The 17,810-nt window shown below is 43.5% G+C and overlaps 1 protein-coding gene across 1 annotated transcript in view; it reads right to left on the bottom strand.

The window, feature by feature from the left end:
* LOC126354406 (prolactin-releasing peptide receptor-like) overlaps positions 1-16,297 on the bottom strand; it is a 478,232-nt gene extending 461,935 nt beyond the window's left edge. Inside the window, exon 1 of the mRNA XM_050004018.1 lies at positions 14,616-16,297. Within this exon, the coding sequence (XP_049859975.1) occupies positions 14,616-15,983 (1,368 nt within the window). The 5' untranslated portion in view covers positions 15,984-16,297. The remainder of the gene's footprint in view (positions 1-14,615) is intronic.
* Between the last annotated feature and the right edge of the window lie 1,513 nt (positions 16,298-17,810).

Raw genomic sequence — 17,810 nt, 5'->3', positions numbered from 1 at the left:
GCATCTCAGTGTTTATGACGTTGTATGTTCTGACATTGTATCCATCGTGTAATGATATAATTTTTCGGGTATCTGCACTATTACACGTGAATACTGTGTGCAAAGTGTGTCGCGAATACAGTTAGTAATAAAGAAGTAATAAACTTGAACGCCATACTTCATGAGGCACTTTAAGTGCATGAGCAGCGAAAATGTAGTGAGTGATAAACTTTTTTCCTTTCATCCCTTTTTGGGAGACGTCAGTGAGAAAATCTCTAACGTTTGTTGCAAGTCTTTGAATGCTCTCATTGTCATATGCTGTCTTATGAATCAAAGGCGTTGTGAACATATGATAAAATGTACCGCTATCTCTGTAGTACGCCTCACAAATCTGAAATGTCCTATAAACAATTATTTCTTGACTGTTAAAAGTCTGCATGCCTGCTACAGTCTCTACTTTACCACCACGTACTACATCCACAGTAACCCAACCATTACGAAGGCCACGAGCGTCTGCGTTAGTAAGCGTAAAATTTAGTACACATCCACAAAACACTGAAGGGCCATGCAAAATTACTTGCACACCTACACTGTTCTTCGTACTAATAGAAATATTAGTAACAGCTATATACACTGTCAGGCGTGAACCACTTCTCCTCCTATAATAACCCGGAGTACTGGTTTTTTATCTCCATCCCACACCTTTGGTAGGTACATGGTTCTTACTCCCCACAGCGAGTCGATGACGTCCTGACAGTAAGTGATATGTGCACCAAGTTTGGTTGAAATCGATCGAATCGATTAGGAGGAAATGTGGAACATATACTCGTAGATTACAGGGTGATTTTTCCACCCTGTACAAGTTCTAGGGATTGGTCGATGACAGGAGGTTGTTTTTGTTGTCGTCTTCAGTCCTGAGACTGGTTTGATGCAGCTCTCCATGCTACTCTGTCCTGTGCAAGCTTCTTCATCTCCCAGTACCTACTGCAATCTACATCCTTCTGAATCTGACTGGTGTATTCACCTCTTGGTCTCCCTCTACGATTTTTACTCTCCACGCTGCCTTCCAATGCTAAATTTGTGATCCCTTGATGCCTCAGGACATGTCCTACCAACCGATCCCTTCTTCTAGTCAAGTTGTGCCACAAACTTCTCTTTTCCCCAATCCTATTCAATACCTCTTCATTAGTTACGTGATCTATCCACCTTATCTTCAGCATCCTTCTGTAGCACCACATTTCGAAAGCTTCTATTCTCTTCTTGTCCAAACTAGTTATCGTCCAAATTTCACTTCCATACATGGCTACACTACATACAAATACTTTCCGAAACGACTTCCTGATACATAAATCTATATTCGATGTTAACAAATTTCTCTTCTTCAGAAACGCTTTCCTTGCCATTGCCATTCTACATTTTATATCCTCTCTACTTCGACCATCATCAGTTATTTTACTTCCTAAATAGCAAAACTTCTTTACTACTTTAAGTGTCTCATTTCCTAATCTAATTCCCTTAGCATCACCCGATTTAATTTGACTACATTCAATTATCCTCGTTTTGCTTTTGTTGATGTTCATCTTATATCCTCCTTTCAAGACACTGTCCATTCCGTTCGACTACTCTTCCAGGTCCTTTGCTGTCTCTGACAGAATTACAATGTCATCGGCGAACCTCAAAGTTTTTACTTCTTCTCCATGAATTTTAATACCTACTCCGAATTTTTCTCTTGTTTCCTTTACTGCTTGCTCAATATAAATATTGGGTAACATCAGGGAGAGGCTACAACCCCGTCTCACTCCTTTCACAACCACTGCTTCCCTTTCATGCCCCTCGACTCGTATGACTGCCATCTGGTTTCTGTACAAATTGTAATTAGCCTTTCGCCCCCTGTACTTTACCCCTGCCACCTTCAGAATTTGAAAGAGAGTATTCCAGTCAAAAGCTTTCTCCAAGTCTACAAATGCTAGAAACGTAGGTTTTCCTTTTCTTAATCTTTCTTCTAAGATAAGTCGTAACGTCAGTATTACCCCACGTGTTCCATCATTTCTACGGAATCCAAACTGATCCTTCCCGAGGTCCGCATCTACCAGTTTTTCCATTCGTCTGTAAAGAATTCGCGTTAGTATTTTGCAGCTGTGACTTATTAAACTGATAGTTCGGTAATTTTCACATCTGTCTGCACCTGCTTTCATTGGAATTGGAATTATTACATTCTTCTTTAAGTCTGAAGGTATTTCGCCTGTCTCTTACATCTTGCTCACCAGCTGGTAGAGTTTTGTCATGATAGGCTCTCCCAAGGCGATCAGCAGTTGTAATGGAATGTTGTCTACTCCCGTGGCCTTGTTTCGACTCAGGTCTTTCAGTGCTGTGTCAAACTCTTCACGCAGTATCTTATCTCCCATTTCGTCTTCATCTATACCCTCTTCCATTTCCATAATATTGTCCTCAAGTACGTCGCCCTTGTATAAACCCTCTATTTACCCCTTCCACCTTTCTGCCTTCCCTCCTTTGCTTAGAACTGGGTTGCCATCTGAGCTCTTGATATTCATACACGTGGTTCTCTTCTCTCCAAAGGTCTCTTTAATTTTCCTGTAGGCAGTATATATCTTACCCATAGTGAGATAAGCTTCTACATCCTTACATTTGTCCTCGAGCCATCCCTGCTTAGCCATTTTGCACATCCTGTCTATCTCATTTTTGAGACGTTTGTATTCCTTTTTGCCTGCTTCATTTACTGCATTTTTATATTTTCTCCTTTCATCAATTAAATTAAATATTTCTTCTGTTACCCAAGGATTTCTAGCAGCCCTCGTCTTTTTACCTACTTTATCCTCGGCTGCCTTCACTACTTCATCCCTCAGAGCTACCCATTCTTCTTCTACTGTGTTTCTTTCCCCCATTCCTGTCAATTGTTCCCTTATGCTCTCCTTGAAACTCTGTACAACCTCTGGTTCTTTCAGCTGATCCAGATCCCATGTCCTTAAATTCTCACCTTTTTGCAGTTTCTTCAGTTTTAATCTACAGGTCATAACCAATAGATTGTGGTCAGAGTCCACATCTGACCCTGGAAATGTCCTACAATTTAAAACCTGATTCCTAAATCTCTGTCTTCCCAATATATAATCTATCTGATACCTTTTAATATCTCCAGAATTCTTCCATATATACAACCTTCTTTTATGATTCTTGAACCTAGTGTTAGCTATGATTAAGTTATGCTCTGTGCAAAATTCTACCAGACGGCTTCCTCTTTCATTTCTCTCCCCCAATCCATATTCACCCAATATGTTATCTTATTTCCGTTTTCCTACTGACGAATTCTAGTCACCCATAACTATTAAATTTTCGTCTGCCTGCACTACCTGAATAATTTCTTTTATCTGATCATACATTTCATCAATTTCTTCATCATCTGCAGAGCTAGTTGGCATATAAACTTGTACTACTGTAGTAGGCATGGGCATTGTGTCTATCTTGGCCACAATAATGCGTTCACTATGCTGTTTGTAGTAGCTTACCCGCACTCCTATTTTTTTATTCATTATTAAACCTACTCCGGCATTACCCCTAGTTGATTTTGTATTTATAAACCTGTATTCACCTGACCAAAAGTCTTGTTCCTTCTGCCATCGAACTTCACAAATTACCACTGTATCTAACTTTAACCTATCCAATTCCCTTTTTGAATTTTCTAACCTACTTGCCCGATTAAGGGATCTGACATTCCACACTCCGATCCGTAGATCGCCAGTTTTCTTTCTCCTGGATAAGAGGATACGGAACAAAATATGTCTAATGAACTCACGTCCGGAAATGTATTTTTTAACATGTAGAGACCATTCATTCACTCATACTTTGTTACAGAGACTGCCGTCTAATACCCGATGTACCATGCAGCCACCGTTACGGTATGCATACTTTCCTCCTAGAGGGGAGTACTGGTCCTCATATGTCATGACCTAGCACCCCCTCCTGCCATAGTAATTGGTAATGTTGTGTCCGATTCACTTCTATTGCTGACTCACCTTGTAGTGGATGTGATACAGCGTTGTACACAATGGTTCCGTATTCGAATCGAGAGCTTGTCAACGTGGTGTTTACTTACAGAGAGGTACATGGCGGTGGGCAGCAAGATTTTATCAATCGCCGACAACAAACCGCAGTATACAATGCCAGCAACAGTGTTTCGCACTTTTTCTTAAACAAGTTTAGTTCCAGGAAGCAGGAAATCATGAAAGGCATACCAAAAATATTCGGACACCAGACTTGCAAGAAAATGTGATTAACACTATGGAAGGCGACCGACGTATCAGTGCCAGGCAGTTGGCCCTCCAGTACAGGATAAGCCAGGCCACCGTGTCGAACTTTCTCCATGACAACTGTTACTACCATTATCATTCACAAGCAGTGCAGGACATACTAGAGACAGACTTTCCACATCGGGAGCAGTTTTGTCACTGGTTTCTTTACCAGGCAAACACGAGTCCTGGATTTGGGTCATCTATCCGACTCACGTATGAGGCCACCTTTACGATGAGCTTTCACAACAGTCATATGTGGGATAGTATGCAGAATGCCCATGATATGGTGACAGCGAACAATCAGTAACGATGCTGCTGGAATGTATGAGCCGGGATACCTGGCGACCGTATTTTGGGACCTGTCTTCCTTCCACGTCGTCTAACAGGCCATAAATATCTGTCTTTCTTGAGGGTGACTTTTCCTCCCATGCTGAAAGAAGTGCCATTGATGATTCGAAGGGTTATGTGGCTGCTACATGATGGTGCTCCAGCCACTTCGCCGTTAACCTCCTGACGCATTTCTATCGTGTCTTCCCTGATGAATGGAAGGAACGACGGTTCCAGTTGCGTGGCATGCTCGTTCACCGGATCTCAAACCGTGCGATTTCTTGTTATGGGGCTTTCTCAAAAGTGTCGTGTATGCAGAGCCCATTCCAAATGTGGAGACATTGGAGCAACGTATTCATGCTGCCTCTGAAACTGTTAGGAGGCAGCCCGTCGATGTGAACGTGTCAGACAGAACATGCAACGGCCCGTACACTTATGAGTTCAGGCACATAGGAACCATTCTCAGCATACACTGTTACTGTGGCTGCCTGGTACAGCACATATTAGACCGCAGTCTCTATAACAATGTATGGTCGAATAAACGGTCGAGCATGGGACCATGCATTTCCGGACATAAGTCCATTACGCCTTTTATGTACCGTATCCTCTCATCGGTGAGACCCTATTCTACACGGTAGAAAAAAGTAATTGTGTATACGTATATCCGATGTTATAATATGTATGGATTTAGTACTTAGCAAACACGAAAAATCTGTGACTTCTCTGGAATAGACGGACTTTCATTTGTTAACTATATCAGTACCAATCAGGTGGAGAAAGGTAGGTGCGTACCATCATTTGAATATTAATAAACTAGTTAAACAGATATCACCTTTTATTGCAGAGGAGTTGTGACATTATCAGATATTAACTTCATGTGGCAGTGAATTACGGTACGTCGCAGGCAGTAGGCACAAAGTTTCATCATGTCCCGGTTATGATCTGCAGGTAACGTGTCTCCCGAGGAGATGATAAATGTAAAATTAGAGAGATTCAAGCGCGCACGGAGGCTTTCCGGCAGTCGTTCTTCCAGCGAACCATACTAGACTGGAACAGGGAAGAGAGGTAAAGACTGTGGTGTCACCGCCAGACACCACACTTGCTAGGTGGTAGCCTTTAAATCGGCCACGGTCCGGTAGTATACGTCGAACCCGCGTGTCGCCACTATCAATGATTACAGACCGAGCGCCGCTACACGGCAGGTCTAGAGAGACTTCCTAGCACTCAGCCCAGTTGTACAGCCGGCCGCGGTGGTCTCGCGGTTCTAGGCGCGCAGTCCGGAACCGTGCGACTGCTACGGTCGCAGGTTCGAATCCTGCCTCGGGCATGGATGTGTGTGATGTCCTTAGGTTAGTTAGGTTTAAGTAGTTCTAAGTTCTAGGGGACTAATGACCACAGTAGTTGAGTCCCATAGTGCTCAGAGCCATTTGAACCATTTTGAACCAGTTGTACAGCCGACTTTGCTAGCGATGGTTCACTGACTTCTACGCTCTCATTCGCCGAGACGATAGTTAGCATAGACTTCAGCTACGTGATTTGCTACGACCTAGCAAGGCGCCATTATCAGTTATTATTGACATTGTGCATCATGTACCGTCCAGAGCGACGTTCGTCATTAATGGATTAAAGTTAAGTGTTCCACCAGCTACGTCCGTTTTTCTCAATTCTAATTCCCTTGTCATGTTCCAGACCTCACGCCAGCATGCGAGAGCTAAAACGCGTGCATTTCGGCCTCCTTTAGTAACCCTGTGTTAGCTCTCCTGCCAACCACAACAAAGACAGTGGCACGTAAAGTGCCCGCCGCCACACAATGTTGGGTAGCTTGCGGATTATAAATGTAGATGTAATTTATCGTAGATCGCTTGAGCAACGAAGGGTACCTAGCGATTGGAAGAAAGGGCAAGTCATCCCCATTTTTAAGAAGGGCCGTAGAACAGATTCTCACAATGATGGACCTATATCGTTGACGTCACTCTGTTGTAGAAATATGTAACATATTTTATGCTCAAGAATCAATATGGATTCCGAAACCGCAGATCCTGAGAAACTCAGCTCGCTTTGTTACTCCATAAGACCCACAGTGCCGTTGACAAAGGCGCTCAGGCTGGTGCCGCTTTCCTTGACTTCACGAACGCATTTGACACCACCCTGCACTATTGTTTAGTGAAAAAAATACGAGCTTATCCACTATCGGAGACGATTAGCGACTGGATTCGAGATTTCCTTTCCGATAATGTTAACACGTGGTCCTTAACGAAATAAAATTGACAGATGTAAAGGTAAATCACGGTGTATCGCAAGGAAGTATCATATATAGAAAGCGTCGGATGCTCTTTAGGGCTGTTCCCAGATGAAGTGTTTGTCTGTAACTAAGTAGCATCGCCAGAAGGTAGTAACGATTCGCAGAATGACCTCAAGAGAATTAAGGAATTGTTCAGTCTCTGGCAGCTAACCCTCAACGTAAATAAATGTATCATATTTCGCTCACATAGTGAAAGAAATCCTCTAGTGTACAGGTAGACCATTGACGGCAAAACGCTGGAAACACTAGCTACCATAAACTACCTAGAAGTAACTATCCAGAGCAGCCTTAGCCGGGCATTTGAATGAGCATTTAAACCTAATGGGAAAAGTAGATGCCAGACTCAGATTCATAGGGAGAATATTAAGGAAATGTAATTCACCAATGTAGGATGTGACTTCCAAGGCGCTTGTTCAATCGATTCTTCAGCATTGTTCACCTATCTGGGGTCCCTACCAGGTAGGCCTATTAGAAGAGATAGAGAAGACCCAGTGAAGAGCGACTCGTTTCGTCACGGGATCATTTGGCCGGCGCGAGAGCGTTACGGAGATGCTCAACAAACTTGAGTGGCAGACGTTACCAGAGAGGCATTGTGCATCAAGAAGAGATTTACTTCCGAAATTCCGAGAGAGCTCTTTCCGCGAAGAGTCGAAAAATTTATTACTTCCCCCCAGATACGTTTCGCGCAATGACCACGGGGAGAAAATACGAGAAAAAAGGGACTGTACATAGGCTTACCGACAAACATCCTTCCCACGGACTATTCAGTAGAGGAACAGGGATGGAAGGGCTCAGTTACTATACAAAGAATACACTCCGCAGCACGCAATTAGGTGGCTTACGGAGTACGATGTAGATATCATAGCACTGGACATTAATGACTTCATGTCTCGAAAAATATCACGAAACGATTTCTTCATGATAAAGGATGACAGCCAAAAACAGTGGCAGGATGAAAATTTATTAAAATTCTTGATCAAGGTTTCGGTGCTAAACTGTTCGCTTTGATCCTGTGCCCAAAGTCATGTTGTACTGATGGAGATGATGTCTCAATTATTGACGACGCCTTTGGCATAATTGTTTTATTAATCTCGATTGCATGATGTAATTTTAGATTTTTTACTTCTGACGAATGTATATTTATATGTACCGAAACCTTGATCAAGAATTTTAATAAATTTTCATCCTGCAACTGTTTTTGGTTGTCATCCTCTATCGTGAAGAATTTCAACAGTTGCTGTTGCAGCCATGTTTAAAATCTTGACGAAAGGATTTCATTGGCTGGTCACTCTTTGTCTCCCCAATTTAGCGAAACTAAGCCACTGGCGTCCATGCTCTCATTACTTTCTACTCTCTAGAGTAGAAAGGAATGGGAGCATGGACGCCAATGGCTTAGTTTCACTAAATTGGGGAGACAAAGAGTGACCAGCATATACAAATAATTTTTCGGGGGGGAATGGAACTGTTTCCAACAACTAATTCCATTATGGAACTTGTAACTGAATGCTCCAATTGGCAGACGTGAGTTTTGCTTGGAGCCTGCGGAGAACACGATTAGAAGTCATGTTTTGGGGAGATGGCATTCGGTATTGGAGCTTTGGGGAGAGGGGGGCTTATTCAGTCCTCGATCTTCGGAGAGAACATTTCTGTATTTGATCTTGGGCGAGAGGACAGGCATCTTCAAAACGCCCTAGTGAACCGAACGCATCAGCCGTTGCTGCCTTCCTCCTAAATATTGTTGTACGATTTCGCAACGTAAGCGAGAGGGGTTTGAGAATTGATGGACGTGTGTGGGCGGGTTGTGTTAAGGTGTTATGGCCGTGGTTCGTACGAAATGACGAGACAACTTAAGGTCATGTCATGTAGTAATCGTAAGCTACTCATTGTGCACACGTCACGGCTATGAATCTTCATGTCTGATTCGTGAGATGGTAGTCTTTACCCTTACACCCAACGCTCCTCTATAGATTTTCGAGGTCAAATGATCATCAATTTTATTTTTGTGAGAGGCTATAAATGTTATGTATCACTTTTCCTTGAGCTTATTGGTCACAGTCTGTGGTTTCCACGCAATCTCTAGCTACTGATCATGTGTATTATAGTAATAAAATCAGATGCAGTGAAAACGTTTTGTTTTGCGTTTCTGCTCCTACGTTCACTTCGTCATTTTCCCACGTGTAATGGGAATTCTGTGGCTGTAATGACGCGTCTCTGAAACATGTATACAGAAGTTCACTATCCTTGTACTCCGGCTTGTCGTGTGACGTTTGAATTAACCGTAAATGAGCCATACTTTCCCTAAAGGTATTGCACGAAATTACACTCCAATTTTGTTAGTTCATAGGGAGGACGAGTGTACTCCCTGTAAGTAGCGTTATAGCTGTAAACAAAACCACGGCATATAAGTAGTGTAGGTCTTATAACTGATACAGGTTCAGAATCCGTATACCATACGTGCAATGTGTGTGTAACAGATAAATAGGCACATTTTCAAGGATGTCAATAGCGAAGTCGCATTCCATGCAAGTACGTTGCAGTAAATGTAAATTGTAAGAGCTCAGTGTAAGCTGGCCAAGTAAGTCAAGAACTCATTAGGTGCCCGTTGTATCAACGGCGAGGGCGGGTCAGCAAAATAGGTATTAGTTTTATTATTATTAATTATAAATGAACCGGTAGAGATAGGATGAAATGCAATATTGGAGACGGTGCAATGATGTGAGATGCTCTTTTCAATGCCTTGTCTGTAGGTCTAATTTGTTGTACATTTCAGCGATGGGCTCTTATATTAATGTTTTGTTGTGACGTAGCAGCTTGGCTCGATGTGCGATGGGTTGTTCGTGGTCTGATACAGTTTATAATTCGGCGAGGCAGGGTCTGCATCGGTTTCTGCAAGCCGGGGGCTTTTAGGCAAAGAGTCGACCGCGCCGGATTTTGGCGAGGTTCATCTCTGTGGTTCGGTAATAACACGTGGTGCGCTTTTCAATAGCTAAGTGATATGGTTCAAATGGCTCTGAGCACTATGGGACTTAACTTCTGAGGTCGTCAGTCCAATAGAACTTACAACTACTGAAACCTAACTAAGGACATCATATATATCCACGCCCGAGGCAGCATTCGAACCTGCGACCGTAGCGGTCGCGCTGTTCTAGTCTGTAGCGCCTACAACCGTTCCGCCACTCCAGCCGGCGCTAAGTGATATGTTGTGAGTGACTGTTGGCTCCGACAACTTGTTTGCATATGCGCAAGCTTAACGTCACGCAATAATCCATATATTTAGACAGCGCTCCACTTGCAGCCTATATTTGTAGCATTATGAGACTGCTATACGTAGGTTTCACTTCTGTGAATGACTACATAGCTACTTTTAAATTTATCGATACGGCTTTTTGTGTCGGTTCCGTCACAGATCATCCTGGAATGCATTTATGTAATTACGAGCATTATTTAATTCAAGATACTTTACACAGAACATTGGTTTTGTATTACTTTGGGGAATTTTGCGATTTGTGTAGGTATTATAAATAGATTCTCTTGTGAGTGAGTGAATAATGCACTTCGTATTATAAATTTAGGAATATGAGTTTGTTAATTCAGGATTACGTCCACCATCCTGTTATAAAATGTGAGCTTAAATGTCTTCAATATTTCGCGGCGCTGTCAGCTACTGTGTAAATATTAGTTTCAATTTTAATAATTAACAGCCTCAGTTGCACAGTTTACCTAGGTAAACGATGCAACCGAGGCTGTTCATTATTAAAATTAACATTAATAAAATATGAGCTTCGAAATTATTGTAACGGTATTGCGTAATTGCACTAATTTGTTATCACTTCTAGACATGATGGAAAAATTCATCAGGATATTAGGCCTATTCCTTCCGCTGATTGTGTTTCTCGTAACAATAGGAACCCACTACCTTAAAAAATTATATAGCCACCAAAATAAAAAAAGAGAAATCATAGCTTGTACGGAAAAATTTTGGTGGTCATTTTCACCCGTGATGTTCGAGATTGAAACAGTCGTCAAAGCAATAGTTTGAAAGGAAAGATCACGAAGTAGAGTTCAACTGACCAATGGAGAAAATGTACACTCTAGCATGGGGTGCAAAATTAGTTTTATCATTACACAAGTTCATCAAGCATCTTTGTATAAAATTTTTAGTAGTAGCCCAGTAGTTGTACTTCTAGAGAATAATAATTTAAACATAACATTTAATGTATTCTCAACGATTCTCAATTGTTAAATAAATGTTTAAGAAGTGAATCTATGGTCGGGCAACATTTCCAATGAGGAAAACACAGCAGAGCTAAGCGGCACAGTCGAACGATGACACTCGGACAACTGAACACTGCATTTATTCTCACTGCGGTGTTCACCTCTGATAACATGGTCCCGTGGAAGCGAGGACTTTCCTGTTATAGGCCGACATCAAAGAAATATAGTGAGAAGGTCATTTTTCTGAGAGATGTTTCATTTAACATGAAGGTACATTTTCTTGAGTCACGGGATATATGGCCTACTGGGAGTCACAGGGACAAATATTTATTAACGGTCCTTAGATGTGACTGCTGTTCTGTAAATGTTGGAATATTGCAACACAGTATTTCTGTGCATGGTGTATGATTGCAATGGATGTGTGAAGAAATGTGCCCCCACGAGATGTTTTGACACCGTTTTAAACAGTTTAAGAGTATGTAAAACGTAATAGTGACCTACTTCTAGATGAAGTGCCTGCCACAAAAGGCCGAGCGAGGTGCCGCAGTGGTTAGCATAGTGGACTCGCATTCGGCAGGACGACGGTTCTATCCCGCGTACGGCCATCCTGTATAAGGTTTTCCATGATTTCCCTAATTCGCTCCAGGCAAATGCCGAGATGGTTCGTTTGAAAGGTCACGGCCGACTTCCTTCTCCATCCTTCTCTAATCCGATGAGACCGGTGACATTGCTGTCTGGTCTCCTCCCCCAAACAACCCATCCCCATTGTTACAAAGGCTCTCCAGTAATCAGCAATACTAGTCAACACGGTAGTGCTTGGAGAATGAATAGCTCTGCTTTATTTACCATTTTAAATAAAAATGCTTTCCCTAAATTATGAAGGTTTCATAGCATTATAGCGAAATCAACAATGACCTTAATAGATAACACCTCTCCCTGAGCACTTGATTCTTAACCATTACTAAACCTTCTAAAAAACAATTCCAAACTGTAATTATTAATCAGTTTTGAACAGTAAATTAACTTTATGGGTAACTTTTCAAGCTGGCAGCATAGAATATTCATTTTCCTAACTGAACTAAGAACCTAAATGTAAATAACAACGCTGCATAGGAACTCCTCAACATCATGATAATCGTCTATCGAGATTTACGTCTCTGAATCTCACAGGCGTATGTATCAACTTTTGGAACTGATTTGTAAAGTAACCTATCACGATAGGAATTCAGTGTTATCAACTAACAACTACTCGCGAGGCAGCAAAAACTTAGGAGATAGTTTACGGAAGAAAATCTCTAAGCGCAAATAGCCTGAGAATAATCAATATGGAAAGAGGTGGCAACAAATTTAATTACTCGTAAGATGGGAAGGAAAATAATTTCGTTAGTTGGGCCTACAACGTAACTTCAGGGCGTGCCGTTGAACCCATGAATATACTGGGTGCTACAAAAAGGTACGGCCTAACTTTCAGGAAACATTCCTCACAGACAGATAAAGAAAACATGTTATGTGGGCTTGTGTCCGGAAACGCTTAATTTCCATGTTAGAGCTCATTTTAGTTTCGTCCACCTACGCTCAATGGAGCACGTTATCATGATTTCATACTGGATACCCTACCTGTGCTGCTAGAACTTGTGCCTTTACAAGTACGACACAACATGTGCTTCATACGCGATGGAGCTCCTGCACATTTCAGTTGAAGTGTTCGTACGCTTCTGAACAATAGATTCGGTTACCCACGGATTGGTAGAGGCCGACCAATTCCATGGCCTCCACGCTCTCCTGACCTCAACACTCTTGACATTCATTTATGGCGGCATTTGAAACCTCTTCTGTACGCAATGCCTGTACCAAATGTAGAGACTCTTCCGTGCTCGTATTGTGGACGGCTGTGATACAATACGCAATTATCCAGGGCTGCATCAGCGCATCAGGGATTCCATGCGACGGAGGGTGGATGCATTTATCCTCGCTAACGGAGGACATTTTGAACATTTGCTGCAACGAAGTGTTTGATGTCACGCTGGTACGTTCTGTTACTGTGTGTTTCCATTTCATGATTAATGTGATTGGAAGAGAAGTAATAAAATGAGCTCTAACATGGAAAGTAAGCGTTTCCCGACACATGTCCACGTAACATATTTTCTTTCTTTGTGTGTGAGGAATGTTTCCTGAAAGTTTGGCCGTACCTTTTTGTAACACCCTGTCACGGAAAATCTACATATACTACTACATACTGGCAAGTTCCAATACAAATATACACATTGTCAAAGAAGTTGGATTTCTTTTTAAAGTCAAATTGACAATTCATTGACCAGTCGCAATCACAATAACCACTTATTAAACTACCAATTCCAAATAATTATTAGGTATCATACGTTTTAATACGAGTTATTCTTATAAAGTGTGGCTCATATTTGAAGATATGATGCCTAATAACTAGTGTGTCAAACAAAGTCTGATAGAAGGGAATGTCATGCACTTTGCTTCACTGTTGCTGTGCGATCTGCTGTGATGATGGAAGACTAACTTGAAACCAGTCTTCAAAAAAGGGATTACTGCGATAGCACTCATATAGAAAAACACAAAACACACACACACACACACACACACACACACACACACACACACACACACACACAGAGACAGACACACATTCACACCTACCTTTCTGGTACCTTGTTAATAAGATAGAAGACAAAAAATAGTGGTAACAGGAGTAAATAACTTATACGTTATGCTGACAGTACACAATGATGAATAGCAGTTGTGTATAGGGCTCTTCCGCATCATAGTGGAAGTATTGTACCCGGAGCACCGTTTTTCATTTTTAAGGGAATAATTATTTCACGGTAAGTCTGTTAATCTATAGACCTGTTTTGGAGGAATATCTCTCCATCTCTACACCACTTGCATAACCTAAAATGAATAAAATGAACAGTTACATTGGAAAAATGATTATGATGCTGAAAACAGTATGCAGGTGTAAAAAACATTCGTGAGAACAGTTGTTTTGTCCATACAGTTCGCAATCATTTTCATAAGTTGGGACATGATCGCTGATTAAAACGGTGATCCAGGAAGTTAGGAATGAATTCCTTTTGTTTCCGTCAGTTTTCATAAAACTTTTGATCTTAAGACTATCGATATTTACAGTACAGACTCGGCAGCACTGTGGTCTAATTTATACAATATTTTAAATATGTGCCACTGTAGCTTAGTTATATTAGGACACGTTACATAACAGATTTCAAGGTGGTCGTTGATCACTGAAACCGGTAGTATTGTGATCATTGACAGAAATGAAAGTTATTTATTCTTCACTATCAGCTTTTCTGGAATTGCGATTGTGGATACCGAAAATGGTGCAGAGGTGGTGAGACATTTTCGGATGTGGTTGTTTTGCAGAATTTCGTCGCCGTATCAGTATCTCTGAAATAATGAGTAGGAGAGAGCAAATGAGGGAATTAGAGTAAACTCCTACTCACCTAGAGGGACTCCAGGAGGACGCCTGGTGGGACGTCGGGCTTATGGAGACCAGGTCCCAGGTGCAGGTGGACCTCGTCCGCCATGGCAGAGTAGGAAGCGGCGGCTCCGCCCTCGGCGTCGCCGGCCGGTGGCGGCTCGAACTCCTCGGGGATGGAGCTGGCGGTGGGGCGGCGCACCGAGGTGCTGCGGCAGTGCACCGCCGACGTCAGCAGCACCGAGTCGAGCGTCTCGTTGCCGTTGCAGGTGGTGCGCTCGGACTTCCAGCCCCCGCCGCCGCCGCCGCCGCCGTAGGAGCGGCCCGACGCGCCGCCCCCGGCCGTGGTGGCGCCGCCGCCGCCCCCGCCGGCCCTGTTGCTGCCCCCGCGCTGGCCTCCCGCCAGCAACGCCGCCCGGTCGAAGCACGGCAGCACCAGCTTGAACTCCTTGCGGAAGTTCTCGTTGAGCCAGGCGTACAGGAACGGGTTGTAGCAGGTGGAGCTCATGGCGAGCGCGTGCACCACGAAGAAGCTCAGGTTGAAGTACTCCCAGCGGCCCGTCGACATGTACAGGTCGTTGGTCAGGTTGACGATGGTGAGCGGCATCCAGGAGACGCCGAAGATGGTCACCATGGCGATGAGCATGCGGTTGGTGCGCCTCTTGCGGTCCCTATCCGCCTCCTCCCGCCTCGAGTTCTTGCTGCCCGGTTTGGCCCTGGCGCGATCGTTCAGCTTCAGCGAGACGTTCACGTAGCAGAAGGTGACGATGAAGAAGGGCAGGACGAACTGCAGCGTCGCCGTGAGGCCGCCGTACACCTGCCGCACCCTCTCGGACGGCCAGTGCTCCTCGCAGTAGAACGCCCTCCTGTCAGCGCGCAGCACGGTGTATATGCCGTACGGGAGAGTGACCATCACGGAGAACAGCCATATGCAGGATATGATGATGGCGCACGTCGCCAGCTTCATGCGCGGCTTGAACGGATAGACGATGACGAAGAAACGGTCCACCGCTATTGACGTGAGAGTCAGCGTCGATATGTACACGCTGGTGCCTTGCGCGAAGGCCACCACGTGGCACAGAGTACTGCCGAATATCCAAGAGCCCAGGAAGGTGTAGAGAGGGGTGAAGGGCACGCAGAGGATGCATAGCAGGATGTCCGACAGGGCCAGGTTGCTGATGAACAGGTTCGTCACCGTCTGCATGGCACGGTTCCGGCCCACTACATAGCACACGAGCACGTTTCCGAACACGCCGAGCACAAAAATACAGGTGTATACCATGCAGAAGAGGGCTTGCACTACCTGGTTCTGGATAATGTCGTTAAGGATGTTATACTCAGTCAGATTATACCTGGCTACTTCTGAAGCAGATGTGAGGTTGGAAAGGTTCATAGTATACCTGAAATTGCTGCCTCCTGTCCTCTCAACGCCTACTTCCACGAGTAGACGAACAGGTTCCACAAATGTTTATGTCGCCATTATTGTCTCTGTTAGAGCATTACTCAAGTCGTTTTATTGGTACAGGGCGTAGTATAATGACTTTCACTGTTTTAAAGACGTCTGGCATCCTTGCCATTCATAGGTCGTTTCCTCAGTAAGACATATTATTTTACGAAAGATTAGAAACCAAGAGGTGATTGTGCTGTCGTCTCACAATCCTTCACACGCCACAGGTAACTGCATGCTATCGACGTATGATGTTTCCAATAGTTATTATTGAAGAAGGAAGTGTCCAGAAACACACAGTTTTCTGGACATCGTTCATTAGACCTTGAGTTGCACAAGCTTAATGAAGTTTCATCCATGCAGAGCACACAAATGTTGGTAGCCTTTCTAAATGTAATAAAATGCGTAACAATATCCGCGGTTCTCGGGACACATGATCATCGTTGCTTTCGTATCCGCATGCACTGACCTAATCTGTCACAAATGACGGCCAGTGTAAGGATTTCACTTCGTAGTCAAAGTTATTGTTAATTAATGATCAGTGCCATATACAAACTGAAAGTTGCTATGTAGAATGAAATCAACATAGGCGATGGTCCTGTATCTGTGTAATATTAATTAGATCTCATTTTTTAAGTCAATAACCTTAATTAATCTTGCGTCAAAGACTTACTCCTCTAGACTCATATTGTGTTCATTCATTATACGTAAATGTATCTTGTTACAGACATTGTGTACTGTACACGATATACTGTGAAGTCTCTATAAGTAAACAGTTAATTGTTTATGTCGTTATGTCAGTTAGCTTTAATTCACATTTCTGCTTCATATTGTGCTGTTCTCCAGACGATTTACGTTTATTTAGAAGTAACGTGCTTATGCAAACTGTCGGTACTACAATCGGACAGGAGTTAATAGCTTACTTCATATTTGAACAGAAATTCGGTTCTCGTTATTGTAAGAAAAAATAATGACAGTTGCTATTACTATTATAGCACAATCAACATGAGTGGAATACGAAATTTAGTGTTTTGGTCAGTGAGCAATGACACTTACTTCACCCACAGGACAATAGTTTGCCTTTATAGTTTTACAAACAGCTTATACCATGGAGGCAGTCTGTACTTGTAATTTACATGAAGCCCAAATGAAGCGACTGAGTGAAGTAATGCTTTCTAAGCACTGTAAACAAATCCCGTAAGAAGAGCAGTGATTGATTTCGTTACAGGAACAGCTGACACGGGAAGGACACATAAGGTGTCGTCGTGGACAGTTACGTACTGCGCCGGCGTGGAGTGGCAGCTGTGCCGTACACGCGGAGCGCACAGTGGCGGGTGACGTGTCCGTGACGCGGTGAGGTGCCGGCGGTCCCGGAGCCCGGCTGCTAGGGTGGCGTGGCGGGCAGAGGCGAGGCGGCGCCGGCGGCAGCGGCAGAGCAACTGTCCCACCCGCTCGCCACACGGCGCCGACCGGCGTCCCGACGCCCGGCTCGCGCATGCGCGCCCGCGCCGACGCGCTCCATTGGCCCCTCATTGGCTGTTTCTCAGCCGACGGGCCACCAGCTGTCTCACCGCGATATGTTTTACGGTCTCGTCCATCTGTTATCTGGTACTCCAACTGCAAATCATAGATGGAGACCATTCCCTCTTTGGATTCCTCCGAGGACCATGTATTTGAGCTACATTATTCTCACATCGTGTTGTGACGTACGATGTCGGAATCAGTAGAAAAACGGGTCATCTGTACGGTATCTTTCAAATCTGTTGAACTCTG

This window comes from Schistocerca gregaria, chromosome 3 (assembly GCF_023897955.1).
Source record: "Schistocerca gregaria isolate iqSchGreg1 chromosome 3, iqSchGreg1.2, whole genome shotgun sequence".
Taxonomy (NCBI): Eukaryota; Metazoa; Arthropoda; class Insecta; order Orthoptera; family Acrididae; genus Schistocerca; species Schistocerca gregaria.
This window is presented reverse-complemented; position numbering and strand designations above follow the sequence as displayed.